General features: G+C 38.4%; 1 protein-coding gene across 1 annotated transcript; it reads right to left on the reverse strand.

The window, feature by feature from the left end:
• Positions 1-4,838: 4,838 nt before the first annotated feature.
• LOC131163330 (geranylgeranyl transferase type-2 subunit alpha 1) lies at positions 4,839-24,723 on the reverse strand. Its single transcript, XM_058119903.1, has 8 exons — positions 24,520-24,723; positions 24,248-24,410; positions 23,757-23,917; positions 23,573-23,677; positions 6,622-7,413; positions 6,332-6,524; positions 5,594-5,780; positions 4,839-5,395 (listed from the first exon to the last, which is right to left on the reverse strand). The coding sequence occupies exons 1-8, from the start codon at positions 24,633-24,635 to the stop codon at positions 5,004-5,006; spliced, it is 2,109 nt and encodes a 702-aa protein (XP_057975886.1). The 5' UTR covers positions 24,636-24,723; the 3' UTR covers positions 4,839-5,003.
• Positions 24,724-25,265: the final 542 nt, after the last annotated feature.

Genomic DNA, 25,265 nt, shown 5'->3' on the forward strand with positions numbered 1-25,265 from the left:
GTATTGGAATTGGTGTATTCCCAAGAAGGAGTGAATTGAAATTTTAAAACTTTTTCCTAGGTTTAGTCAAAATCACAATCAGTATTTCGCAACCTAGGGTCTATCTAAGCAACTATCGATTACACAACAATATTTAACTGAGCAAATGAATAAAACATATATAACACACTCAATATTTCCTAACTATCAAACGCGTGTATGTGAAGCAATTAAAACAGTAAGCAATTTAAGTCATACATAGCATATACGATAAATCAAGTATGAACATACATGTGCAAGAAAGATAAATAGTAAAGAGAGAGACACATACGATATGTTATTGGGGTTCAGCCAGTACTACCTACATCCCTGCCTCAAGCTCAAAAGTAAGAAGATTCCACTAGTTGCTCGCTTACGGGTGAAACGACACCGATTACAACACCTTACAGGATGGTGTACCTAATTCTCCTAACCAGGTTTGAACCAATTCGGTACTCTCCTAACCGAGTATGAGCAATTAAGGACTAGTCTTCCTCTTCCGACAACTCGTCAAAAATACAACAAATATTCAATAAAATATTCCGTACAACTAGATTGATTCTAAAAAGCTGATGTGTACAACAATAAAACACAATGCACTCACAAATGATATTAATTAAAGCTCAGTTGAGTATGTGTATTTTCTCAATGTAATCTTTGAAAATGATGTGTATGATAATGCACTTCAAAGATTTAAACCCTAATACAAATTTTCTCCCAAAAATTATTATTATTTTTTCAATAAAAGTGTAGGAGAACCTAAGGTTTTGCTTTCAAACGATTTATGCCCAAATATATGAATATGATCTTTGATTTAAAACAGAGTATGCAATAAATATGTTCAAAGATCTTGAACCCTTAAAAAATCTTCCCAAATATGATATTCAAATATTATAACTCAAGGAAAGCAAAGGTTAAGCTTAACAAGATTTTTGCAATAAAACAAATATGAGCTTTTGAAGTCTTGCAATGAAAGTGCAAGATCCACTAGCTAGAAATAAGCATCCTCCAAAAATATTTATCAAAGAAACTATATGGAGAAACTTTAGATCTTACTCTCAAAAAGATGATTTAAAAACAATGAATAACAATGAGAGTAAATGACTTTTGAAATGAAAGATATGCCCAAAATAAATGCTCTCCAAAATAAATTTGTCAAAAATTAAGTGTAGGAGAGTACGAATGAAAAAGAATTTTAAAATATTTTTGGGAGGATTTTCTCTCTGATCTCTATTTAATTTTGAGTTATGAATGGGTATATATAGAGTTGAGTGAAAATATAACTGTTGGGAACATATTGGGGATTTTGAAAAAGTTAAATTAAATTTAATAAAAATTAACCCATGTTTAGCTGCAGTAAAAATAGGCCAACCTGAGAGGTTTGGTCAACTAAGGTCAAGGGTCGGTCAACCAACCAAGAAAAAGAGCTGAGATTTTAGGCAAGGCTCAGTTGACCAATGATTGGGTTGGTTGACTAATCATGAGGCGATTTGAACCATTCGTGGATTTGGTCGACCAGGAAAAAAGGTCAATCGGCTACTCAATTGGTTCGGTCAACCATCGCAAATTTCAACTAACACTTCAGTTGATTGGGGCAGGTGAACACTGTCCATAACAAGGTTCGGTCGACCAAGGGCTTTTAGTTCAAAATAGGGTCGATCAACCGAGGCTTAGTCAAACTTTTGACTTTCTGGCCTATGGTATGTTCGGTCGACTGAGTTAATTAATACTGGAAGGGTTTGGTCAATCGGACTTTTAAATCAAGCCCAAAAATCCAACATTGGTCGACCTTCAATCGGTTAAAGTCTTTGCAAACCCTGTTTTCAACCTTAAGTTATTTTAAAAACCTTTGCATGAGTTTAGTTTTTATCAAAAAGGTTTTTTGAGTTTAGGTTGAGTCCCCTAAGGTCAGGTTTGGATCCCTACGGTCAGACTATGGTCATTCTAAGTTTGCCAATCCATATCATGCATAACATGCAATTATTACAAACCAAAACCAAAAATGCATTTACAATAGAAATATGTGTCTTCTTCTTCTCCTTCTTTTGCTCTTAACTCTTCATGAAATCTGTCATATGATGTGAGCTTTAAGTCTAGTATGACTTCCATTTCCTTTCCTTATGTGTGTGTTTGAAATAAAAACATGTTCACATACTAAGTACAAACATAAGATACTGGTGTTTTGTCAGCATCAAAACAAAAATCAGACTCAAAAAGCCAACACAATGGGTGAAAATGGAAGGGTTGTACACTAAATTTTGGGGTCTACAATATATATGAAATCTTAATTTTTATGAATATATAATGAAGGGTAAAACTATCATTACAATTTTTGTCACCATAAGAACTTCCAAATTTTTGCCTTTAATATTTTAAAAGTAGTTTAATACTTGCAGATAGTCTTTTGAACTTTTTTCTCCATTGGATCATAACGATTTAATTGCACTAATTTGGGCTTGTTTTGAGGTGAATAGCCCACAATCCACCAAAGCATAGATAAACACCTAGTAGAAGAAATCATCAAAGAACTAGCATTAGACTAATTAATTTTCTTCTTGTAGCTGCACAAGCTCTTTAGAGGTCAGCAAGGCAAGAAGCACATTAAGCTTTTTCCAACATACTTACTAGAACTTCATTTAGAACTCAAGCTTCCAGCCCCATGTTTATTAAAGGAAAATTTTGCCCGAGCATACAATAAACCAATATTCACCATTAAGATCAGAGTGATGATTGTGATGATTTTAACTAACTTAACTAGATGTTAACCATTGCAGCTATTTTACTGTGCTAAACAACATAACAACCCAACTCAACTCAGGTTTTTTTCCCCAACCATCTAACTATGCCCTTTAGAACTAATAATACAAAAGAAAAGACTTTAAAGAACTATGCTTCGCATAAAAAAATGTGTTCCAAAGTCCAAGATTAGATTGAACCATAGGGAAGATGTTGGCCAAGTCAAGAACTAGATGAACAATGGCTTTGAATTTATGACATCTAAGAATTTGGGTTAAAACACCACACATGCTAAATAATATCAAAGTAGAGCATACAAATAGGATTGGGAGAAAAAATGCATTAATAATAACAACACACAAACAAACTCGACTGAATAGACAGAAGCACACAAGCTAGCCTGAAGCCACCAAATCCCAGTTCAATAAAACAACAAACTTGCATGGTAGATTAGGAAATTACAAAACCGGGAACGGCAACATAGTTCAAAGGGTAGCATGATAATGCTATGGAGTTGATTTTTCAAAATTCCATTTACCATTTTGTAGTTGTTCCCCAAAGAAAAAGACCAATGAACTAAAGAAGAGCAGCAGAGTTTGTACCAACTCCTCAGGACCAGAATATCAAATATAGGAAATAGGAATGGGCAAACCCATTCCTATACCTAACAAGAGGGAGTGCAATCTTAGAGCAGCTTGTCATTTCCCCATTCCTATTGCATTTATATGATCTGAATCTCAACCTTGGTTAGTAACCTGAACTTTTCCATTTGTCATGTTTTTCGAAACTGTGATGTTTTAAAAATCTCTGACGCTATGTTTGGATAGGCCTTATATTTGACTTTGTATTGGATTTGGATGAAATATAATATAAAATTATATTAAAATTTATCCAAATCCACTCAAATCTAAATCAAAAATTTGAAATTCATGCTCTTAAACATAGCGTAAGCATTATTTTAGAAACTGAATAGAGATTTCATTACTCCACTTTGGCATCATAATCTAGAAACGAAATTCCTTATATAATTGTCATTTTAACAAGCACTATGCATGCAACAAGACCTACACAAACTTCCAACTCCTATTTTGGTATTTACCTCCCACCAAAAGGGTCCGATTCTCCATTTGAGACAACTCAAATGAGTTGCAATTTGAGTAGAGAAACCCCATTTGACTTGAGGCAAGCATAAGCAAGTAAGCAACATACTAACTATAAAGGCATACTTCATTTAACTCCTCCATAAGATCATTTCTTACTCATGCTTGACTGGATCCAAGAATCAAACACCTTGCAAGCATAACCGCTACCAAACACTTGTGTGTATTGAATTGTTAGCAGAGGGCGATGAATTCACAAAGCTTGGGTGTTTCCATATGGTTCATTAATTCTGCATACTCACTGGTCGCAATCCATTGTGCCCTGTTTGTCATTCTAAGATCCACAAGATCAAGCAACACAACTTAAAGTTTTAGCAGGGGCAAATATTTTTGCCAAAATAGATGTACTCTTATTATTTTGACAACAAAAAAAAAATGAACTGTTTTCACACAATCTTCAAAAGCCCATATTTGTCCTAAAATGATTGTCTTCATTTTATTTGGATGAAATTGCGAGCATTTTCTTTAGTATAAATTGAATTTTAGTGACAACATAAATTGGCACCACAAGAAGGTACTTAGTTTGATGAAATTGACTTTAAAACTTCATCCATAATGAAATTGACAACATATACACTTCCAATTTGCTCTCCAATTAATTTTTTTACCCAACAAATAAAACATAACATGACCTCAAATCAAATAAGGGTTTGGTACTCAGGTAAATTTTAAAATATTGAAAAATCAACTCCAGGACTTGCTCACGTGTGACCTCACAGTAGAAATCATATTTTTACAGTCATTATATGCCTCTTGCAAATAAACTTCAACACACAACATTTAGCATAGAAATATTTGTGAACCACAACAGTACCACAATATGCGTCTTGCATGTACTGTTGTACATACCAGTTAGCCCTAAAACAAAATGAAAACAATAAGATTGAATCCAGCAGTCAATAATCACTGCAAAGACCAAAATAATTGGGTCATGAACATTCCTTGTTCTATTGAGATTAAGATATTGACACAAGAAAAATGTTTTTACAACAGATTCTTGAAAATAAGAACAGAAACATGGTACACCTTAGAGTATATGAACAGTGAGGAAATAAAAGGAGAAAGCTACCAGGGGAAGAAAATTGAAGATTAATACAAATTTTGACCATTGAGCCACTTAAGTTTAGGCAGAATCTTGGCCACAAATGACTTAAAATTTCCATGAGGGATTGCATTTCCCATAATATCTAGTTGTTTCAAATTCATGCCTTTAAAAATCAATAGGGCTTCCCAGTAGTTTGCCATGTCAACACCACTAGTAGCATTTTTTTCATCCAACTTCCAATCATCTCCTACTGTATGAGACAAAGGAGAGGGGCACAAATACCTTCTTGTGTCAATTGAGTGTGCACCAATCTCATTGTAAGAGATGTCCAACACTTCTAATGACTTCAGCAGTTTCAAAGGCTCAAGAGCCAAAAAACTACTGATTCTATTGTTACTTAGGTTCAAACAAGTGAGACGCTGCATAGCCTCCAATCCTGTCATAAAAAATGAGCATAGAAAATTAATTTTACCTGTTTCAAAGAAAACACAAACACACACATACACACACATGTTTATGTTGGAAAGATATAGGCAATGGCACATATATCTCTGTAAAATACTACAGATTACCCAAAACGAAGAAAATTTAGGAAGAGCTCTAATAAACCATTTAAAATTTGCAAATAGAATACCTTCGATTGACTGGAGTTCATTGTGGCTGAGATCTAGCATCTGCACCCACAATAATTGCTCAACTGATCCAATACGTGTTAATGATAAATTATTTAGTCGTAGGCAGATAAAACTACCAATACTTGGTGAGGATGAGTTTCTATAGTGAAAGCAGTGTCTAAGCAAATACTCTCGATCAGAAGAAACCTGCAAAATCACCAAATATGTGAATCAGTGCACTTTCAAAAAAAAATTGTAATCAACCAGGAACTCATAAAGTGTGGTGCAAAATCATTCCAATTCATAGATAGCAACATACCTCTCAACATCATGCAAAATTAGAAGAATATAATATGTAGAATGATTTAATCTCAAAGAAAATAATTATGCAAAAAAGAATTAAATTAATTTTAACAAGCAACCCAGTAAGGAACAAATATATTGCACGTTTAAATGTCGTTCTAGTGCAGTTGCAAAATATTTAAAGAGCAGAGCACAGTGCGCCTTGTTCAGTTCTTGCCGACAATTAAATAGAAGTAAATATGGTAAGAATGAAAATTTTCACTTCAGCTGTTTCAAGAAAGCAACAGTGAACTTAACTCAATGAAGTGTGAGAATAATCCACAATAAAACACCACAACGAAGCAATCTATGCAAATATCAAAAGGCACTGATGGCATATGTAACAGTACAATCAACATTATTTCCAATATGACTAGATTCTCCTTGAGAAATAGTATATAGGAGAAAATATTCACCTGTCGCAATAAGACTAAGCTGTGTTCATCCTTGTAGTATCGAGAATGCGATGGGTCCAGCTTCATTAACTCGCTAAATAATTCTAGAATTTCTTTAGAATGGCCTGTTTTGTATGAAAATGGAGTGGTGTTGAAAGACATCATCACATCATGTGCTGTCAACAATCTTGCAAGTGAAAGCATTCCAATTTTGCTGCAATAATTAAATAAATAAAAAAATTGCATTGGATCGACAAAAAAAAAAAGGATTCGAAAGCTAAGTTGCCTATAACAGGAGAAATCAGCCTTACCAATTTATCACCGACAGCAACTCCCGGAATAGAGCCGTCTCATTAGCAATAGTCTCTGCTTGCCACTTTGGCGCTGAAGGTTCATGTTCCTGATAAATTTGTGTTTGACCAAAAGAAGTAATCAGGCCTGATTCCTGAGAACATGTTTCACAAATATGAAAATTTTCATCTCTCCACAAGATCATTTCTTCGCCTTGCCCCTCAGCGTGTTTTGCATCATGAGGCTGAACACACACGGTAAATGAAAACCGAGAAGGATGGGTATAATGAGCACCAGACGACGAAATGATGCCCTGCAAATGTCCCACACTAACCTCCACAGGATAAGCTTTTGAAGAGTGATCAGATATATTTAGTTGGGTCACCCAACCTTTGGCAGCACCACAGCTAGTTGCTGAAATTGGCCTCCAAATAAGATCTTCCTTCACGTTAAACACAGATTCAACAGTTACTGTAGATGAGTTCACACCTTTAACGGCTTGACTAAAATAAAGAATGAGAGGAAATGTTCCATAATGAGAGTTAACAATTGCAAATGGGGACAAAGAACCATCCAAGCTCCCATCCACAGACACAGTAAGATCAGAGTGATGGGCAGGCCAGGAAGAGACCAGCAGAGGAGTCTCTGTTTTAACTGTCTGATCAAGTAGCCAAAGATGATAAAACCAACCACTTTGATCATCTGGGTCAGTAAAAAGAGCTTGGTGGACAAGCTCATACTCCTCTATTAAAACCTTTTCCTTTGGAACAAATCCTTGAACTCCTTTGTCAAGCAACTGGGAGAGAAGTATGCTGCGAAAGGCCCAGTCAGCTAAATATTAGAAAGAAAAAGAAAGAAAAACAGAAAATTAGGGGTATGTACGTGTGCAGAGAGAGAGAGAGAGTAAAGACACATGATGTAAAGCAATTAGAATGAGCAAAACAACTTATACAACCACAACAGTGACTAGTTTTTCAATAGAAAACAGCATCAAGTGCTCACGCCACATAATTAATCCCACAATCAATTATTTAAATTAAAGAACCCTACAAAATAGTTCTTAAATATCCCTGGTGTCTAAATGCACTCATAGGCTTCTAATAAAAAATTAATCTTAAGAGGTACAGAAAAAATTTTAACTATCCATTCTGATGGCCCATTTATAGCTTGGCTAGATAAAAATTATCCTCATTGGAAGCCAAGGCTTAAGTTGTGGGTTCTTCAACAGCAAGGAAATCCTTTTGGTCTAAGGGAAGTTGACTTCGGTAGCCATTAAAACATTAGTAAGATAAATTGTCGATTAAATTGAGTTTTAACTGAAGGGGAACTCTGGTCATTTTTGTGTTGATGGGCTATCGGCAGTGGGCCATAGTTGTGAGTCATAAATCTTACTTGGTTCAAGTTAGAGTGACAGTTTAAACAAGCATCTTAATATTTGTAGTTTAGTTGGTTTGATGTCTTTGGTCAAAGCTTGGATTCCAAGTCCTCCTGGTCCCCTAGAAGTTCTTGGTCCTCAAGTCTTATCTTTTATATTAATGGCAGGTACTATACTACTAAGCACTAGTTTTTTAGACTTAGGGTCCCCCCCCCCCCCCCTCTCTTAGCTGAACTCCTTTTCAAGAGAAAGTGGGTATGGCGTGTTTAGTAAACAACTTTTTCAACTTTTAAAAGTCTTTAAGCTTTTGTAGTGAACTTTTAAAAGCTGCCGTAAGCTAGCTTTCTTTTCCAACAAATTATTATATTCCCAGGGTGTCTTAGTTTTTTCAAATATTACAAGATTATCAACATATCTATTACATTTCCTAAAAGGACATCCATTTTAGTCATTTAAAATATTTCCAGGCACCTTTCAACTTTTTTACCAAGATCAGAATTTCTTCTATCAGTTCCTTTTTCACACGAAGCTAAACAATTTTTACCACAATCTCTACCAGCTCCTTTTCATCAATCCCTTCCCAAATTTTACCAAGGGACCAATCTAAGCCTTAGAGTGGATGCAATGAAGAGCTGAATGAGTATTTGATTTTTGGGCAAGAGTGCTTTCTGTGATCCACCCTCAGCCCCGCCCTCCCAAAACCCGCAAAAAATAAAACAACAAAAGGGGTTACCATACATGTCACAATAATACATCCTTCAACATTATTGCTCCCTTCCTTTGCAGGCCTAATCAAAGCCCTTTCCTTACACGCTTCGTATCCTAAACCCTTCACATACTTCCTGATCTATCCCCATCAAATATACCCTCCAAAGGGAACAATTATACCCCAATCTTCTTGCTCCTAAGTTTTCTGCAATCTCTGCCCTTCTTGTTAGCCAGCCAAAAGCAACTTTTCTTTTACCCTAAAACCCTTCCACATCTTACTTAAATTCATCATATGCACACGATACCTTTGCTGCATAGTTTTCTAAGTTAGAGTAGACATGATGAAGACAAGAGCTGAATAAGTATATGATTTTTGGGCAAGAGAACTTTGTCTTATCTCTTTCCAGTGCTTTACAGTCACCATTCACTGCACGGTAACACATTCTTCAACGTAATTCTCCCCATCTTTGCAGGCCTAGCCAGAACCCCTTCCTTACACCCTTTAAATCTTAAATCCTGCAGATACTTCCTGATCAATGCCTACCAATAAAACCTTCCAATCAACAGTTAAACCCTAATTTCTTTCTCCTGAGTGCTGAGTTTCCTGCAATCTCTGTCCTCGCTGTTAGCCACTTCTTTTGACCTCAAAGCCCCTTCACATCTCGCTTAAATTCATCAAATCCACTACAATGTCAGTGCTGCATAATTTCCTAGGCAGTGCTACATCCATGTGGTATCAAATCGAAGGATATTACAAATTTTTTGCAATGGCAAAGAACACTTTATTTTTTTGCTTGGCAAGGAAGCAAAACCAGACAACAGAAAGGGAGTAAAACAAGAGACAAACATGAAAAGAAAAGCTAAGAAACTAATCTAGAGGAGGACCTGAGCTTCATGGGAGAGAAGTGCTCTCGATTGGAAGATCTCCTCCCTGCCTGAAAAACGAGCCCAATGAGCAATTGTGTGAGCCAGAGTGCTTGCCAATCTAGGGAATGCTGAGAAAGATACTTCAGAAGTCCTTGAAAGTAAGTGGAGAGCGTCCTCGATAATGTGATGATTCTTCCAATTTGTCTTCCCTTTTGTTGGATTACCTGGGCATCCCCACTCTAACACCACATTCAACAAATTATGATCTGAGGCCATAGACGTTGCAAGTGGGCTGACAAGGGCTTCTCCTTGAGAAGAATCCTCCGCAGGGACTTTTTTTTGGTTGTTGCTAAAAAGTTCACCCGCTGCATCCCTCATCACACAGGCACCATAACTCTGTGAATGCTTAAGGAAATGTCGAAATTAACTTTAATCCATTCCTGATCCTGGGGGGGCCAAGTGGACTGACAGCTGACTGCAAAGGGGGCTTTGTATTGATTGACACTGCCTGAGAGTGTTCTGAAAACCATAAAGTAATTACTATCAGACAATTCCCCAGGGTGATCTCTTTGTTTTGGAAGAGAAGATGATTTCAACAATCCCAAAATAACAGAGAAAACAATGGCTGCAAATAATGGGTCCTCGTCTTTTTCTAAGTTCTGATCTCCTAAAAGCAAACCAAGTTTGAGGATGTGCGGCATCTATTCCTCTGTTGAACAATGCCTGTTTTCAGTCCTCAGTCCCCAACTTGCAAACCATATCAGCCTAGCTAATTGGAAAGTGAAGAAGTGAGAAGGAGTCTTGATTCCCAGATGGAAGGAGGGGCAATGTCAATCTGGAATTTGAAATTTTTCTGCAAGGATACCCCTGACTGGCAGGGAGTTTGATGCAACCCTCCATAACATGAATATATGTCTGAAATTGAAGTTTAGTTATTCCCAGTATCTCCGATCCAGTTTGATTGAGTTGAATCTATTGGAATGATCTACAATGTAAGCTGGTTTTACAGTAAACAGGCCATTCTTCTTGCGAGTTCAACACCAACAATCCATAGAGGGGGAGTTTGGAACAGTGTTTTGAAAGGCATTTCCAATTCACGCCTTGAGGCATGCCTCAGGGAATTTTTGGGCCAAAACACATGAAGGCACATTTTAAAAGGTGCATGCTTTTTCCTATGAGGCATACGCCTAAGAAAAAGGCGCACCTTCATGCCTTTTCAAGAAAAGCATACACATAAAACCAAGAAAATAGGTCAGGGCTTGAAGCTTCATTACTCGTAACCAGACCAGAAACTCAGGAAGGGAAGAGAATCAAGAGAGGAAGTGCCCTTGCCCACCATTTTCACTCTCAGATGGTTGCACACAAACAGCTTCTCCAACAACTTTTGCCCCTCCTCTTTAGTTAGCCAGCTTCTTTGATCCTCAATCTACTACAAAATCAGACAAAAAGCAAGTGAGACTTGCGATGACATCTGATTTTCCACATGTGAAATCTCTGTAAGCCATTCACAATTTCGTGCTGATGTTTTGAGACGATATGTGTTGGTTGCTAGAAGAGCAAGAGAGAGACTCAAGAGAGATGAGGGTGAAGTCTGGGATATGAGAACCATGTGCGACCTTCTAGAGTTCTCAAGCAGTATGTGTTTTATTCTTTATTTACTGGCTAAAAAGATAGCTCATTCCTTCACGAGCCAGATGGTTGTTGCTTTACAAGGGAAAAGACAGTCAATTTAAAGTGTTAGAATTTTATATGACAGATTTCATAATTTATTTAATAAGATTTATATTATTTATAATACATATAATTTAATTTTATATATATTTATATTAAAATTAAATTTCTAAAAGGCTTATGCCTCAATGCCATGAGGTTTACCCCTCACCTTGCTGAGGGTAAAACACCTTGCCTTACGCCCTTCACCTTTTAAAACACTAAGTTGGAATATAAATTCTTTAAATCAAATGTATAGTTCCGTATTGAAAACAGCTTCCAATTTTCATAATTTCATTTCCTGTGATCATCAATAAGCTCCAAAACCATAATGAGTGTATCCTCAATTCCTTCTTTTGGTTCGACTTTGTAACATTGGATGTTTGGGACCCATGGTTATGTCCAGATGTTTATGTTCATGTCATCTTGAACTATTCTGCATGCAGCTTTGGTTAACAAATCCCCAGTATTTAAAATACCTCTCCATACATAGGAATCAGATTGCCTTTTAGAAACTGAGATAAAAGACCATGTGATGCAGCATTTCTTTCTTAGCCCATCAACCCACAACTTACCAGTGTCTGTAAGAGCCTCCCATCCTAGTTTTGCCAGCAGAGCTTGATTAACATCTTTTAATCTTCTGAACCCCAGACCCCAAGAGGAACAGAGTTGGAAAAGGGAGTCCCACCATCTGATGCAATAAGATTTGTTGGTACTATTTGTTCCCCTCCTCCAAAACTGCCTCATCAGGGAGTCCATTTTGTTTGTGATTGTTACTGGGAGCTGGAATGCAATCATTGTATGAGTAGCCATGGACATGGCTGCAGCTTTAATCATGGTTGTTCATCCTGCATGAGAGAGCAGCTTGTCTTTCCAATTATTCAACTCGGCTTCCAATTTGTGTATCAAAGATGAAAAAGTTCAGATTTCCTTTCACCAAGAGTTAAGAAAGGCCCAAGTGTGTTGCCTTTATGTTGAGTTCTCTCATTCCCAGAATCTCTTTATTTCCCTTTTGACTGACTCCTGGTGCTTTTACCAAATACTGCTCAATGGCCTCCCAAACACATTCAATTTCAGATGGAATTGCCCTGCAGAAAATGAAAATGTCGTTTACAAACATTTGGTGGATGATTTGCATACAATTTTTTGCTATTTCTGGACACAACTTCTTGGCAAAGGATGAACAGCACAAGAGATAAAAGATTAGCCCATCTGATACCTCTTTGTGGGGTAAATCATCTGACAGGGCCACCACTGATAAGAACTAAGAAAGAGGTTGTAGTAATGCACTGCATAATCCAATTTATGAATCTCTCTGAAACTACAGCATTTAAGCACATTCTTCATTAAACCCCAGCCAAGTCTATCATAAGCCTTTGAAAGATCCAACTTTAGAGTCATTAAAGAGCTTCTTTTTTTCTATTATGATGTGTACATTATTTCTTGGATAATGATGCTATTATCTGCAATGGATCGCCAGGAATGAAAGCTGATTGATAAGGGGGCTAAGCAGATTCCCAAGAAGAGGTTTCAGTCTATTTGCTAAAATTTTGACCATCAATTTATATGTGACATTGCAGAGGATAATGGGTCTAAAATGATCAACTTTGCAAGCTTTTGGGGATTTGGGAGTTAAGAGTGAGGAATGCAAGATTGATTTCCTTTACCATAAAGCTACTTATGAAGGAACTTTTCACCAGCCTTATACGGTTCTTACCAATGATTTCCAGTAAGTTATGTAAAAGATAATAGATGTTCCATGTGGACCTGAAGGTTTGAGAGCGGCCATTTGCCAGAGTGCATCTTGTATTTCCTCATCAGTAGGTATAGCACAGAGTGAATCACTCTCCATTTCAGTGATGACAAGGTTGATTAAAGTTTCTAGATTACTTGGACAATTATGATCCATGGAATTGATAATATGTGTGAAATAATTACAGAATTTATCACCAATAAGAATTCTTCCTGTAATCCAAGTCCCCCTATCAATTTTCAGACATTCAAATGACTTCTGCCTTCTTGTTATGGTGGATAAGTGGAAGAATATGTTGTTGGCATCTCCATCTTTGATCCACTAGATTCTAGATTTTGTTGCCAAAAATTTCATCTCTTTTTAACTGCTCTAACAATTCAGCTGCTGGTGCTCTGGCTTTTGTAATGTTCCTGGCAGAGGCATCCAATTTCTTTAACTCATTTATCTGTTCCCTCAGAATCTTAGTTCTCTGAAAGCAATGACCAAAGGACACCCTATTATATTTTTTGGGAACCTCTTTCAGCCCTTTGAGTTTTCTACATAAAGTAAATGTTGTGCAAAATATCAATGCGCAGCGGAAAATCCAAATCAGATCGTGCAACGTAGCAACCAATGATGAACAATACGGAAACAATCAATCACACAAATAATAAAGGAAAGCAAATGAACAATGACACAAGAGATTACGTGGCTCAGCAATGTGCCTACATCCACGAGAGCAAGCGTCTGAATTTTCACTATCAATGACACAAGAGATTACGTGGTTTGGCAATGTGCCTACATCCACGAGAGCAAGTGTCTGAATTTTCACAATCAATCATCAAACAAAGGTTACAATATTGTTTTTATATGCTGATCCTACACGTACAAAAGACTTAGGAAGTTCCCCAAGTACTACTGTAGTAATCCCCGAAGGAAAATCCTTTGAAATCCCCAACCTACAGATCTTCTCAATTCAAAATTCGAAATCAGCACCGAACTAGATCGTCGACGATTTCAGCAAACCGTCGACAGTTTGGACTTAAACTTTCAATGGTTTCAGACAAACCATCAACGGTTTATTCCCGAGGGTAAACCGTCGATGCAACCGTCGACCAAACAGTCGACTGTTTCCTCGTGCAGCTTGGCTTCCTTGTTTTTATTCACCATGCTTTCCCTGTGCATGCGTTTTGCTCAATATGAGCCACAAACTCCAACAATCTCTACCTTGGCGAATATTCACCCCTTAGGAGAAATATGAAAGCATAACCCGCACCTCCACCTTAAAGCATAACCCACAGCTCCACCTGGGACAGTAGGTTGGGACGCCTCCCCTCTAGCAACTGGATACGTTGATCAAGTCTAAAGCAATGCTTGAATTTGTCCGTGATAACAGGCTTTGTCAACATATCTGCTGCATTCTCAAACGTGGGAACTTTCTCAAGTAGTAGTTCACCAGAAGCAACCAATTCCCTGATCCTATGAAACCGCACATCTATGTGTTTGGTCCTCGCATGATACACTTGGTTCTTCGCCAAATAGATGCCAAATGACACTTTGACTATCACAATGCAGCTGAACTCCACCTTATTGAATATCCAGCTCCTTGACTAATCTTGTAAGCCACAAAGCTTCCTTGGTAGCCTCAAACACTATCATGTACTCCGATTTAGTAGTAGATAAAACAACAAATGACTGCACCATGAACCTCAAACAAATAGGCCCTCCCACAAGGGTTAATACATACCCTGTGGTAAACCTCCTGTCATGTAAGTCCACTGCATAGTCTGCATCCATATAACCTACCGCTGAAGGACCACCCTGTTGCCTGCCGAATATAATGCCATAGTCTGAAGCATAGTAATCAGACTCGCAAAGTGAACCGAGGCGCGAGGCGAAGGCATTATTAAAATGGTGTAAAATGCCTATTTGGGGTAATTGATATATATCTAGTAATATTAGAATATGAAATGCCAAAACACTTAGCAAAATTGGAAAATTAATGAAATTTCCAGGATGAAGCCAAAAGCATCAACAATTCAAGCATTATATATTAGTTATAAACTTGCATTAAACTACATAGTTAGCACTAAACAACATAGTCAATTTAATTACATATAATATCATAAGAAGAAGCGGCAGGTAGCAGAAGAAGAAGAAGAATTGAAGAAAACGAAGAAGAAGTGAACAAGAACAAGAACTGACCACTTACGAAGGCTCGAAGGCTGGAAAACGAGCTCGTGAAGGGCTCTTGGTGGTTTGAACGATCTAAGACGAGCTCGCGGGGGCTCCTGCTGGTTCAAAATGTCAATGACGAACTCACGCTGCTAGTTCGACGGCTGGAAGAGAATCTTCTACTAGTTCGAAGGCTGGAAGAGAAGCTCCTGCTAGTTTGAAGGCTGGAAAAAGAGCTCGCGAAGGGCTCTTGGTGGTCTGAAGGCTCGAAGATGAGCTTGCTGGCTCGAAATGTCGAAGACGAACTCATGCTATTGGTTCGAAGGCTCACAGACGAACTCGCGAAGGCTCCTGCTGGTTCGAAATGTGGAAGACGAACTTGCAAAAGGTCGTAGGGCTTCAAAGGGTTGAATAAGAAGGGTTTCGTGCTAGCTCCTGTTGGTTCAAGTCAAATTAGGGCTAAGGCTCCTACTCTGGCTATTTCTTTATTTAACAAGTTCAAAAAGTTCAAGGCACGACTCACGTCGCCTGGTGCCCCTCTATGCCTCATCGCGCCTCCCTGCGACTCTTGCAAATACCTTCGCCTTGCCTAGGATAAGGCGTTGGACTCCTCGCCCCCCTGCGCCTTGCGCCTAGGCGCGCCTCAGGCACGTTTTTAACTAAGTACCCCGCAAGTATATGAAAATCCACTTAAGTGCATCCCAATATTGTCAACCCGAATTTGAAAAGAGCTTGCTCACCACACTGACAGCTTGTGTCAGGATTGGTCTTGTACATACCCTAGTATACATCAAACACCCCATTGCCTGGCATATGGAGACCTTTGACATGTCACGAATGTCATCATCCGTCTTTGGGCACTGGGCGGTAGACAGCCTAAAATGATTCGCTAATGGTGTACTTATTGGTTTTACATTAACCATGCTAAACCTCTCCAACACCTTCTCCACATAGCTACCCTAAGATAACCACAATCTCCCTACAACTCTATCCCTGCAAATCTCCATCCCAAGAATCTTCTTGGCCACACTCAAGTCTTTCATATCAAACTCTTTACTCAACAAAGTCTTCAACCGATTTACCTCAATCATATTCCTCGCAGCAATCAACATGTCACCAACATAAAGTATCAGAAAAATGAGTGAATCGTCCTCAAGACTTTTCACATAAACGTATCAATCATACTCACACCTCCTGTAGCTAATCCGGATCATGTAGGAGTCAAACCACTTGTACCACTATCTCAAAGACTGCTTCAACCCGTAAAGTGATTTCTTTAGTTTACAAACCAAGTGCTCCTGTCCAGGTTGACTAAACTCTTCTAGTTGTACCATCTAAATTAGCTCCTCCAAATCACCACGAAGAAACGTTGTCTTTATATCCATCTGCTCCAAATGCATGTCGTAATGCGCCACCAATCCCAACACTACCATGATGGAAGTGTGTATGACCATAGGGGAGAAGATTTAGTCATAATCAACCCCTTTCCTTTATGAGTATCCCTTTGCTACTAACCGAGCCTTGAACTTCTCTCATTCTTTTTCTGATACCGCTTTTTTCTTCCTATACACCCACTTGCATCCTATAGCCCTCTTCCCTTCTAGAAGCTTCACCAACTCCCACGTCTGGTTCTTATGCAATGACTCCATCTCCTCTAGCATAGCGCCCATCCATCTACTTTTCTTCTAGTTGTGCACCGCCTCCTAAAAAGCACTAGGATCCTCACTACTAGTAATGAGTGCATAAGAAACCAGATCGTCAAATCCATACCGGCTGGGGGGGATGGCTTGATAGTGCGTCTGGGCATGTCTATAGCTATACTGCGATATTGCTAGTCTCTCGAGCTAGAACTCCCTGCACTCTAAACAACACCATCTGTTCCTTGAGTCTTTAACTCCACCTGCACCACATGCTCATTGCTACTGCAATTTTCTGGCACCTATTTCTCTTCTTCTTCCTAAGTACGCTGCAACATGACTTTCTCATCGAAAACCATGTCTCTACCGATCACCACTTTGTTTGCCTTCGTATCCCATAGCTTGAACCCTTTCACCCCTTTCTAACACCCCAGAAAGATGCACCGTCTAGACTTTGCCTCAAAATTTGATCTCTCCTCACTAGGAACGTGCACCTAGGTTCCAAATACTCTCAAACCAGAGTAGTCTACCTCGATGTTTGTCCACACCTCCTCTGCAACTTTCCCATCTAGTGCTGCCCTTGGTGATCTATTAATCAAGAAACATGACATATTTACTACCTCTACCCAGAAGTTTTGTGCAAGCCCTGCATTTAATCTGAGATACCGAGCCCTTTCAGCTATGGTTCGGTTCATCCTTTCCGCCACACCATTTTGTTGTGGTGTCTAGCGTACTGTGAAATTTCTCCTAATGCCATGTTGCTCACACAACTCCATGAACCTTGAATCAAAGTTCTCAGTTCCATTGCTGTCCTGAGGCATTTAATCTTCCTCCCGATCTGGTTTTCCATTTTAACTTTCCACAATTTAAACTTGGAAAACGCCTCTGACTTGTGCCACATGAAGTACACCTAGACCTTTCGTGAGTAATCATCAATAAAGCTCACGAAATATATATGCCCTCCTCGTGATGCTACTCTCGCCAGCTCCCAAATATCTAAATGAATGTAGTTAAGAATTCCCTCTGTCTTATGCATGGCTACCATAAACTACACCCTATTTTGTTCCCTAAGCACACAGTACCTGCAGAAATTGAGCTTGCATGATTTGACCTCCTTCAAAAGATTTCTCTTATGAAGCTCCATCATTCCACGCTCACCCATATGCCCTAACCGCATATGCTACAAGACAGTACTATCCAACTCAGTCTCTGCAGCTGCAGCTCCACCAACAACTGTTGTACCTAGCAGTGTATAGATATTCCCTCATACTTTCTGCCCCTTCATCACGGTTAGAACACCCTTACTCACCTTCATTACCCCACTTTCAGACTCATAACTAACCCGTTACAATCTAAAGTGCCTAATGAAATCAAATTTTTCCTTAACTCCGATATATGCCTAACATCACATAACGTCCTCACAACACTATCAAACATTTTGATTCTGATATTCCCTATTCTGACAATTTTGCATGAAGCATCATTCCCCATCAGAACAGAATCAGAATTCACCAATCTGTAAGTGGTGAACCAGTTTTTGTTGGGCGTCATGTGATAAAAGCACGCCGAATCCAAGATCCAAGAATCCATAAGACCATCTGAACCGGATGAAACCGAAAGCATATCACCATCACCGCTCCCTAAGTCTCCTTCTTCCACTACATTCGCCGAGTTTGATAAACTTTTTTTGTTTTCTGCATTCCCCTTCTTCCTCTTTGGACAATCCGATTTTATGTGCTCCTTTTTCCCGAACTTAAAAATTGCACGTCCTTGCTCTTCCTAGAATTGGACCGAGCCTTATTGTTACTCGGTCCACTTCGGAACTTGTTTCTCCCACGATCCTAATTACCTTTCACCACAAACCCTTCACCTTGAGAATTCTCATCGCTGGCTTTCTTTCTCTAATGAAAACCCAAAGAGCACTCGTGATATCCTCCAACTCCAAAGTCTCCTTTCCCCATGTCAGAGTCATAACCAGATTTTCATACGTAGGAGATGTAGGTAGGGAATTTGGCAACATCAACGCCATGTCTTCGTCCTCGAACTTCACATCGACCCACTTCAGATCACTGATGATTTGATTGAATATGTTGACGTGTTGATTCATATTCGAACCCTCTGTCATCTTAAGCCCATACAATTTCTACTTAAGATACAACTTGTTTGTCAATGACTTGGACATATACTGGCTTTCCAGTTTCAGCCAAACTACCACTGGCGATTCCTCATCCATGAAGTGATACATCACATCATCAGCCAGACAAAGTCTGATAATCGCCACAGCCTTCGCTTCCAATTCCTTCCAACTTATGTCATCCATGCCTTCCGACTGCCTCCTGTATAATGTCTTCACCATACCTTACTACACTAATAAGTCCTTAACCCTCCTCTACCAAAGTCTGAAATTTTCAAATCCATCAAACTTGACAATGTCGAACTTCGTAGAAGAAATCCTAGCCATTGTAACCTGGCTCTATAACCAATTTGTTGTGCAAAATATTAATGCGCAGCAGAAAATCTAAATCGGATTGTGCAATGTAGCAACCAATGATGAACAATATGAAAACAATCAATCACATAGATAATAAAGGAAAGCAAATAAACAATGACACAAAAGATTACGTGGTTTGGCAATGAGACTAGGTCCACGGGAGCACGCAGCTGAATTTTCACTATCAATCATCAAACAAGGGTTACAATATTGTTTTTATATGCCAACCCTATACGTACAAAAGATGAAGTTCCCCAAGTACCCCTGTAGCAATCCCCGAAGGAAAATCCTTTGAAATCCCCAACCTTTTGATCTTCCCAATTCAAAATTCGAAATCAGCGCCAAGCTAGACCGTTGACGGTTTATTCCCGAGGGTGAACCGTCGATGCAACCGTCGACCAAACAGTTGGCTACAACTCGGCTTCCTTGTTATTCTTCACCATGCTTTCCCCGTGCATGTGTTTCACTCAATATGAGCCACAAACTTCAACAGTAAATGCAGTTGATCCTTGACAAAACTTGTTTCTTCCCAAAGCTTCATTAACAACCTGTGGGCTTTCATTGCTTCTTATCCACAAGGCTTTGAATTTAAAGGGTTTTGGTAAAGTTGCACTATCTCCTATGGTATTTACAATGATTGGGCAGTGATCCTAAGCTATCATATAAAGATGAGATACTCTCTTCTCTAGGGAACATTTCCCTCCATTTGATATTTTCCAGGCCTCTATCGAGTCTCTCTCTTATATTTTCTAAACCTTCCCTCTTGTTTGACCACATAAATGGATTACCAAATAATCTCAAATAAAACAAACCTAAGCCTTCAACAGTTCCAGTGCTGCGAGTGGAATTTCCTGGAGGCTCCACCTCTTTTTGTTTTCTTCCTTTTGAGGGAATGCAATTGAAATCCCCCAGACTTAGTGCTGGCCCCCTGAAGCCAGATATGATGTCCTAGAATGACTCCCAAAAATTTGAATTTGTTGTTCCGTAGAGTGGCCTGTGTGGACAGTTAAGCATCCATTGTCCCTCGTCTCCACCCTGTTGGGTTAAAGCAACTATTAAATTTTGATTTGTAGTAATGATTTCCATTCTATTCCTTGACGCCATCAAAGGCACAACCCTCATTTTTTCCCTTCTAGTTCCACAAACACATAATCTCATAAGCTTATTTCTTCTCATGATTTTCTGGATTTTCTCACCTTTGAGCATTGTGCTCTAATAAGAAAATGATCTCTAGATTTATTTCTCAAATGAGGCTTTTCAGGAAATTGTCATAAGATTCCCCAAACCATGATAGTTCCAAGCTAACATGATCATGGTGACTGGTGGGGCTTGATAAGGCCCGCCTCCTCAGCCATAGATAGTTGGACAACCGATTTTGTAACAAAAGTTTCACAAATTTTCTGCTCTTTCTCGATGCCTCTTCACCATCTCTCCGTCTCCTTTCCGAAATTTTCCTGTGACTTCCCTGTTCCAAATCCTTCCTTCTCCATTGACAACAGATTGATTTTGCTTATAGGTGATCAGGGTAGTTTCCTCCATTTCAAACTGGTCCTCTTCCGGTAATTTATTTTTGTTCTTCCATGGGTTGATCTCATTTGGGCTTCTTAGCCCTGATGTCCTGATGTCCACTCTTTCTTCCTTTTTCTTTAGTGAAAGGTCGTTCAGGGCCTTCGAAATTGAGATTTTGTTGTATTGCTTAATTGAGCCTTTGTAGAATCCTGCTTATCGATAAGAAGCTCTCTCTATGGCCTTCTGGCTTGAGGGCCCTATAACACTATCATTAGTACCTTGTGCTGCTGTTACATTATAACTTGAATTTGATGTGGCCTGATATTTACCTTTTGTGTGTATCCACCTTGGTTCTTTCAACATTTGTTCCATTCTTCAGCTATCATGCATGTCCTCCATAACTCAGGACTGGCCATTAGACTGCGTGCCCCTTCCTTCTCTATGCTTTCCCTACCCTCTGGATTGTTTTTTACCTCAGGAGTAACTATTTGGCCAGATGTCCCAAATGTTATGTCTTGTAGTGTTGGGTGAGTGTACTCACTTGTACATGGGAGGTACCTTACTGTATCTCTACTGGTTTTTCACCCATCATCTTGGCTTGTATTTCATCTTCCAGTGAAAATATTTCCCAATTTGCCATTTTTTCTGGCCTGGGTAATTGGGATGAAGCTCTATGCCATGGTACATAAACTAATTTTGAGTTTTCCTCTATCATGGTTGTGCACTCTTCTTTAACACTGTATTGAATTAGTAGCTTGAGACTTTTGATCAATATAATGGAGGAACAAAGAAGATTTTGAATCAATTGAACAAGTCTTCCCTAGATAACATAATGGAGGACAAGGAGTCTCCCCTAGATAACAAAAGATACAAAAGCATACTATAAGAACCAGAAAAAACAGTACAAGTATCAATTACAAGAGTGCTGCCCTCCAATCTCTCATGAAGCTAGACAACAGTAATCCCCAAAAAAATCCAACATATTGCAACCAAAGGGAAGCGAGGAAAGTCACCATCCCATGGAAAGAGTAAGCAAGTTAAGCGACCTTTAAAAATCCTAGCATTCCTCTCAATCCACAAAGTCCAAAGGCTGGCAAAGTCAGTCGCAAACCAAAGAGCTCTTCCATTTCTTTTCTTTCCAAAACCCTTGGAAATTAATCAATAACAGGTCTCCCACCTTTCCTTATTAATAACCATATCAAAGTACAAGAAGTCCACATAGAATATGAACAGTGGACAGCAACTATCCCCAAAAGAAACCAAGAGAATATGTCCAAAAATATGCCAAGAATATCATTCTATACCATAATGAATGTCAGCGAGATGAGCGTTCAATAAACCTACTTGTGTTCCTCTTCAACCAAAGAGTCTAAATGATGGTAAAAGCTACCTCTGCCCCATTCCACATCCCTTTCTACTTGAGCCAAAATCCTTGTAGTTCACTAATAAGAGATTTCTCACATTCCGAGGCACCACCCATCCTTCTCTAAGATATGAAAAGAGAGCATTCAAAAGGCACAAGGCCACGTTACAGTGAAGAAACAGGTGGGTGCTCATTTCTTTGGACTCACCACCCATCAAGCACATTTTGGGGCTAAGATACATGTAGGGTCTTCTTAGTTGTAACATGTCATACCTATTAAGTATATCCAATGACACATTACAGATAACGGTTCAAATCTCATGGGAACCTTAGCCTTCCAAATGATTTGGCTCCAAGGGAAAGGGTCTGTCCTTAATATCTTTAAAACATCAGTCCAATAAATAGTCAGTTTAATTGAATTTTATGCCCAGGCTTTAGGGGGTACACATTGGCATTTTTTGTGTCACTGGGCCGCTGGCAGTTAGCCAAATTGTGACATATATCTTACTTGGATCAAATTAGGGTAAAAATTTAAAATATGGGTCTCAACAATTGTAGTTTAGTTAGTTTCTAGATGTTTTTCATCAAAGCTTGGGATCCAAGTTTGTCTGGTTTCCTAGAAGTCCTTGGTCTTTGAGACTCTACTTTTATATTTACATCATGTACTAGCATTCTACCCTTAAAATTGATGCAATAAAAGTTAAATGTGCACTGGACTTTCAGGCAATGCATGGTATGGTCTCCCCACTCCCCACCCCTCGCGCGGCCCCTTCTCTCTGTGGTGCTCTTGGGTTACTGTTCACACTTAACAGCACTGCAACACATCATTCAACCTAATTTCTCCCTCCCTCTACAAAGCCTAATGGAAGCCCTTTCTTACACGCTTCAAGTCAAAACCTTGCATATACTTCTGGCTCTATCCATATCAATTAAACCCTCCAATTGCATGAATTAAACAATAATCTTCTTGCTCCTGGGTTTCCTGCAATCTTTGCCCTTGCTGTTAGCCACTCACTAGCCGCTTCTTTTGACGTTCAGGCCCTTCCATATCTCACCTAAATTCATTCTAACCCCTTTCTATGCCTCTTAGCTTTCAAATCCACCACAACAATAGTGCATCATACTTATCTAAACGGCGCTGCATCTCATTCATTGAAAAAAAAAAATGACAAACAGCCCAGTGCACTGCCTGCCTTATTCTTGAAAGCAAAGAAAGATATCATAAAATGCAAGCTAAAAAGTACTCATACTATTTAGAATAATTTTGGTATCTTCTTGGCCAAATTTAAGCGTCCAACTTAAGAGACACATATTTTTATCCACATAATGAACTTGCCAATGAGAGATGCCTGCAGTTTAATGAAATAAATAAAAAAAATTCAAGAAAGGCATATAAATTCACACCTACGATTGTGCCAAGCAGAATAATTGCTGAAATTGGTATTGACCATCTCTGTTGTGAACTTCAATTCCTCCTCGTGTGGTATTTTCTTCATCGCTGCAACAAATCTGTAAGAATGCATGAATAAGAACTCTCAAAATACGCTAATATAGACAGTTTAGAATAAAACCTAACCCAGCCATTCACCTCCGATAAGCCCAAGCATGGAAATTCCGAGAATCGGCCTTCTGGAACTGATCCAGAAGCCTCAATTCACGATCTATAGATGCGTGACCCTTGTTTAAAACCCATTTACGATGATGCCAAGGTCCATAAGACTTAAAATTCTGTCTCAGTGCACTCTCTACCTACAAAAATTCATTCAGAAAAAATTCAGAAAAGATAACCATAAGCACAAAATTGCATTGCGATTCTCTTTGCATTACAAGAAAATTAACGAGAAAATATTTGCTTGTGTTTTATGTTGTTTCCGTTCCCAAAAAAAAATTAACAAAAAATTAAAAAAAAAGTTTGCACAGAACAGAAGAGACTGAAAATTCAAAACTCTTTAGTATCATTCCGTCAAATACCAATATTTTTACTTATTTTTTATCAGCAACCAAACAGGGAATAAAAGATAGGAAAAGTGAAACAGAAAATGACAAAATTATTCTCCTCAAACTGGGATAGGAACATACAACTTTGAGTTCAACATCTAAAATAGACTTGATGGAATCTGGATCAGACTCGGATTGCTTAAGCATGTGCTCCACTGCGAGCTTCCGATAATTCCAAGCAGTCTGCCATTCGGGATTGATCTCGAGAAGCTTCGCGCTGACATCTACGGCGTCCTTGGTATAGCTGCAAATTAATCAACGAAATCAAAGATTATTCACGAATAAGTGCCTGTGCCGATGACACGACGAAACGCTGGGAGAGAGAGAGAGAGAGAGAGAGAGAGAGAGAATACATATGGTCGTGATGATAATGGAGGAGCTGAGATTGAAGGGATCGGAGGTTTGAAGTTTTGGCGGCTGAAGCTTCTGCGTCTTCTGGCTTCGAAGCTTTCCTTGGCCTGCCGTGCATTTCCGTGCGCCGAGTTGAGCGAGAGAGAGAGAGGGAGATTCCGAAGGAAGAGCTGTTTATCAAAATATTATGTTCCCATAAAATCAAAATCAGGAAATTTGAAAACCTATTTTGTAAATATAATTATAAGTTTATTTGAAAATCGATTTTTGTATAATATATTATGCGCATGACTCCAATTTAGAAAATTTGATTTTATATTAATAGAAAATTCTATTATGTTAATGGATTTATTTGTTAAAATCTATCAACAAATTTTAAACATACCAAAAGATACACTTGAAAGATTTTAGTTTGATGATATTAATATATGTAAATAAATTTGCAAAAAATAATCTCAAAAGTTTTATTTGATGGTGTTAAATTTATTCACTCGATTGTGAGAAAAAATTCAAATTTACATAACAAACACAAGAATATAATAAAATTGTAATAATTATAATTTTTTAATTAGAGTACAATTATAAATTGGCATAGGCATATGCACTTTTGAATTGATTTGTGTTTGTATGAGAGCTAATTCTTATTATTTAAAACCTAAATTCTCAAATTATTTATTTATTTTTTCACTATCATAGAGAAAAGAGTGAAAAAAACTAGTGAAAGATTGTACCATTTTGTGGGTAAATT

This window comes from Malania oleifera, chromosome 9 (genome assembly GCF_029873635.1).
Source record: "Malania oleifera isolate guangnan ecotype guangnan chromosome 9, ASM2987363v1, whole genome shotgun sequence".
NCBI lineage: Eukaryota > Viridiplantae > Streptophyta > Magnoliopsida > Santalales > Ximeniaceae > Malania > Malania oleifera.

Coding starts and splice junctions, on each gene's coding strand:
- LOC131163330 (XM_058119903.1), bottom strand. CDS start 24,635: ATGCACGGCAGGCCAAGGAAAGCTTCGAAGCCAGAAGACGCAGAAGCT. Junction 6,525..6,621: donor TTGCTGTCGGTGATAAATTG/GTAAGGCTGATT, acceptor TAATTATTGCAG/CAAAATTGGAATGCTTTCAC. Junction 5,781..6,331: donor GCTTAGTCTTATTGCGACAG/GTGAATATTTTC, acceptor GTGATTTTGCAG/GTTTCTTCTGATCGAGAGTA.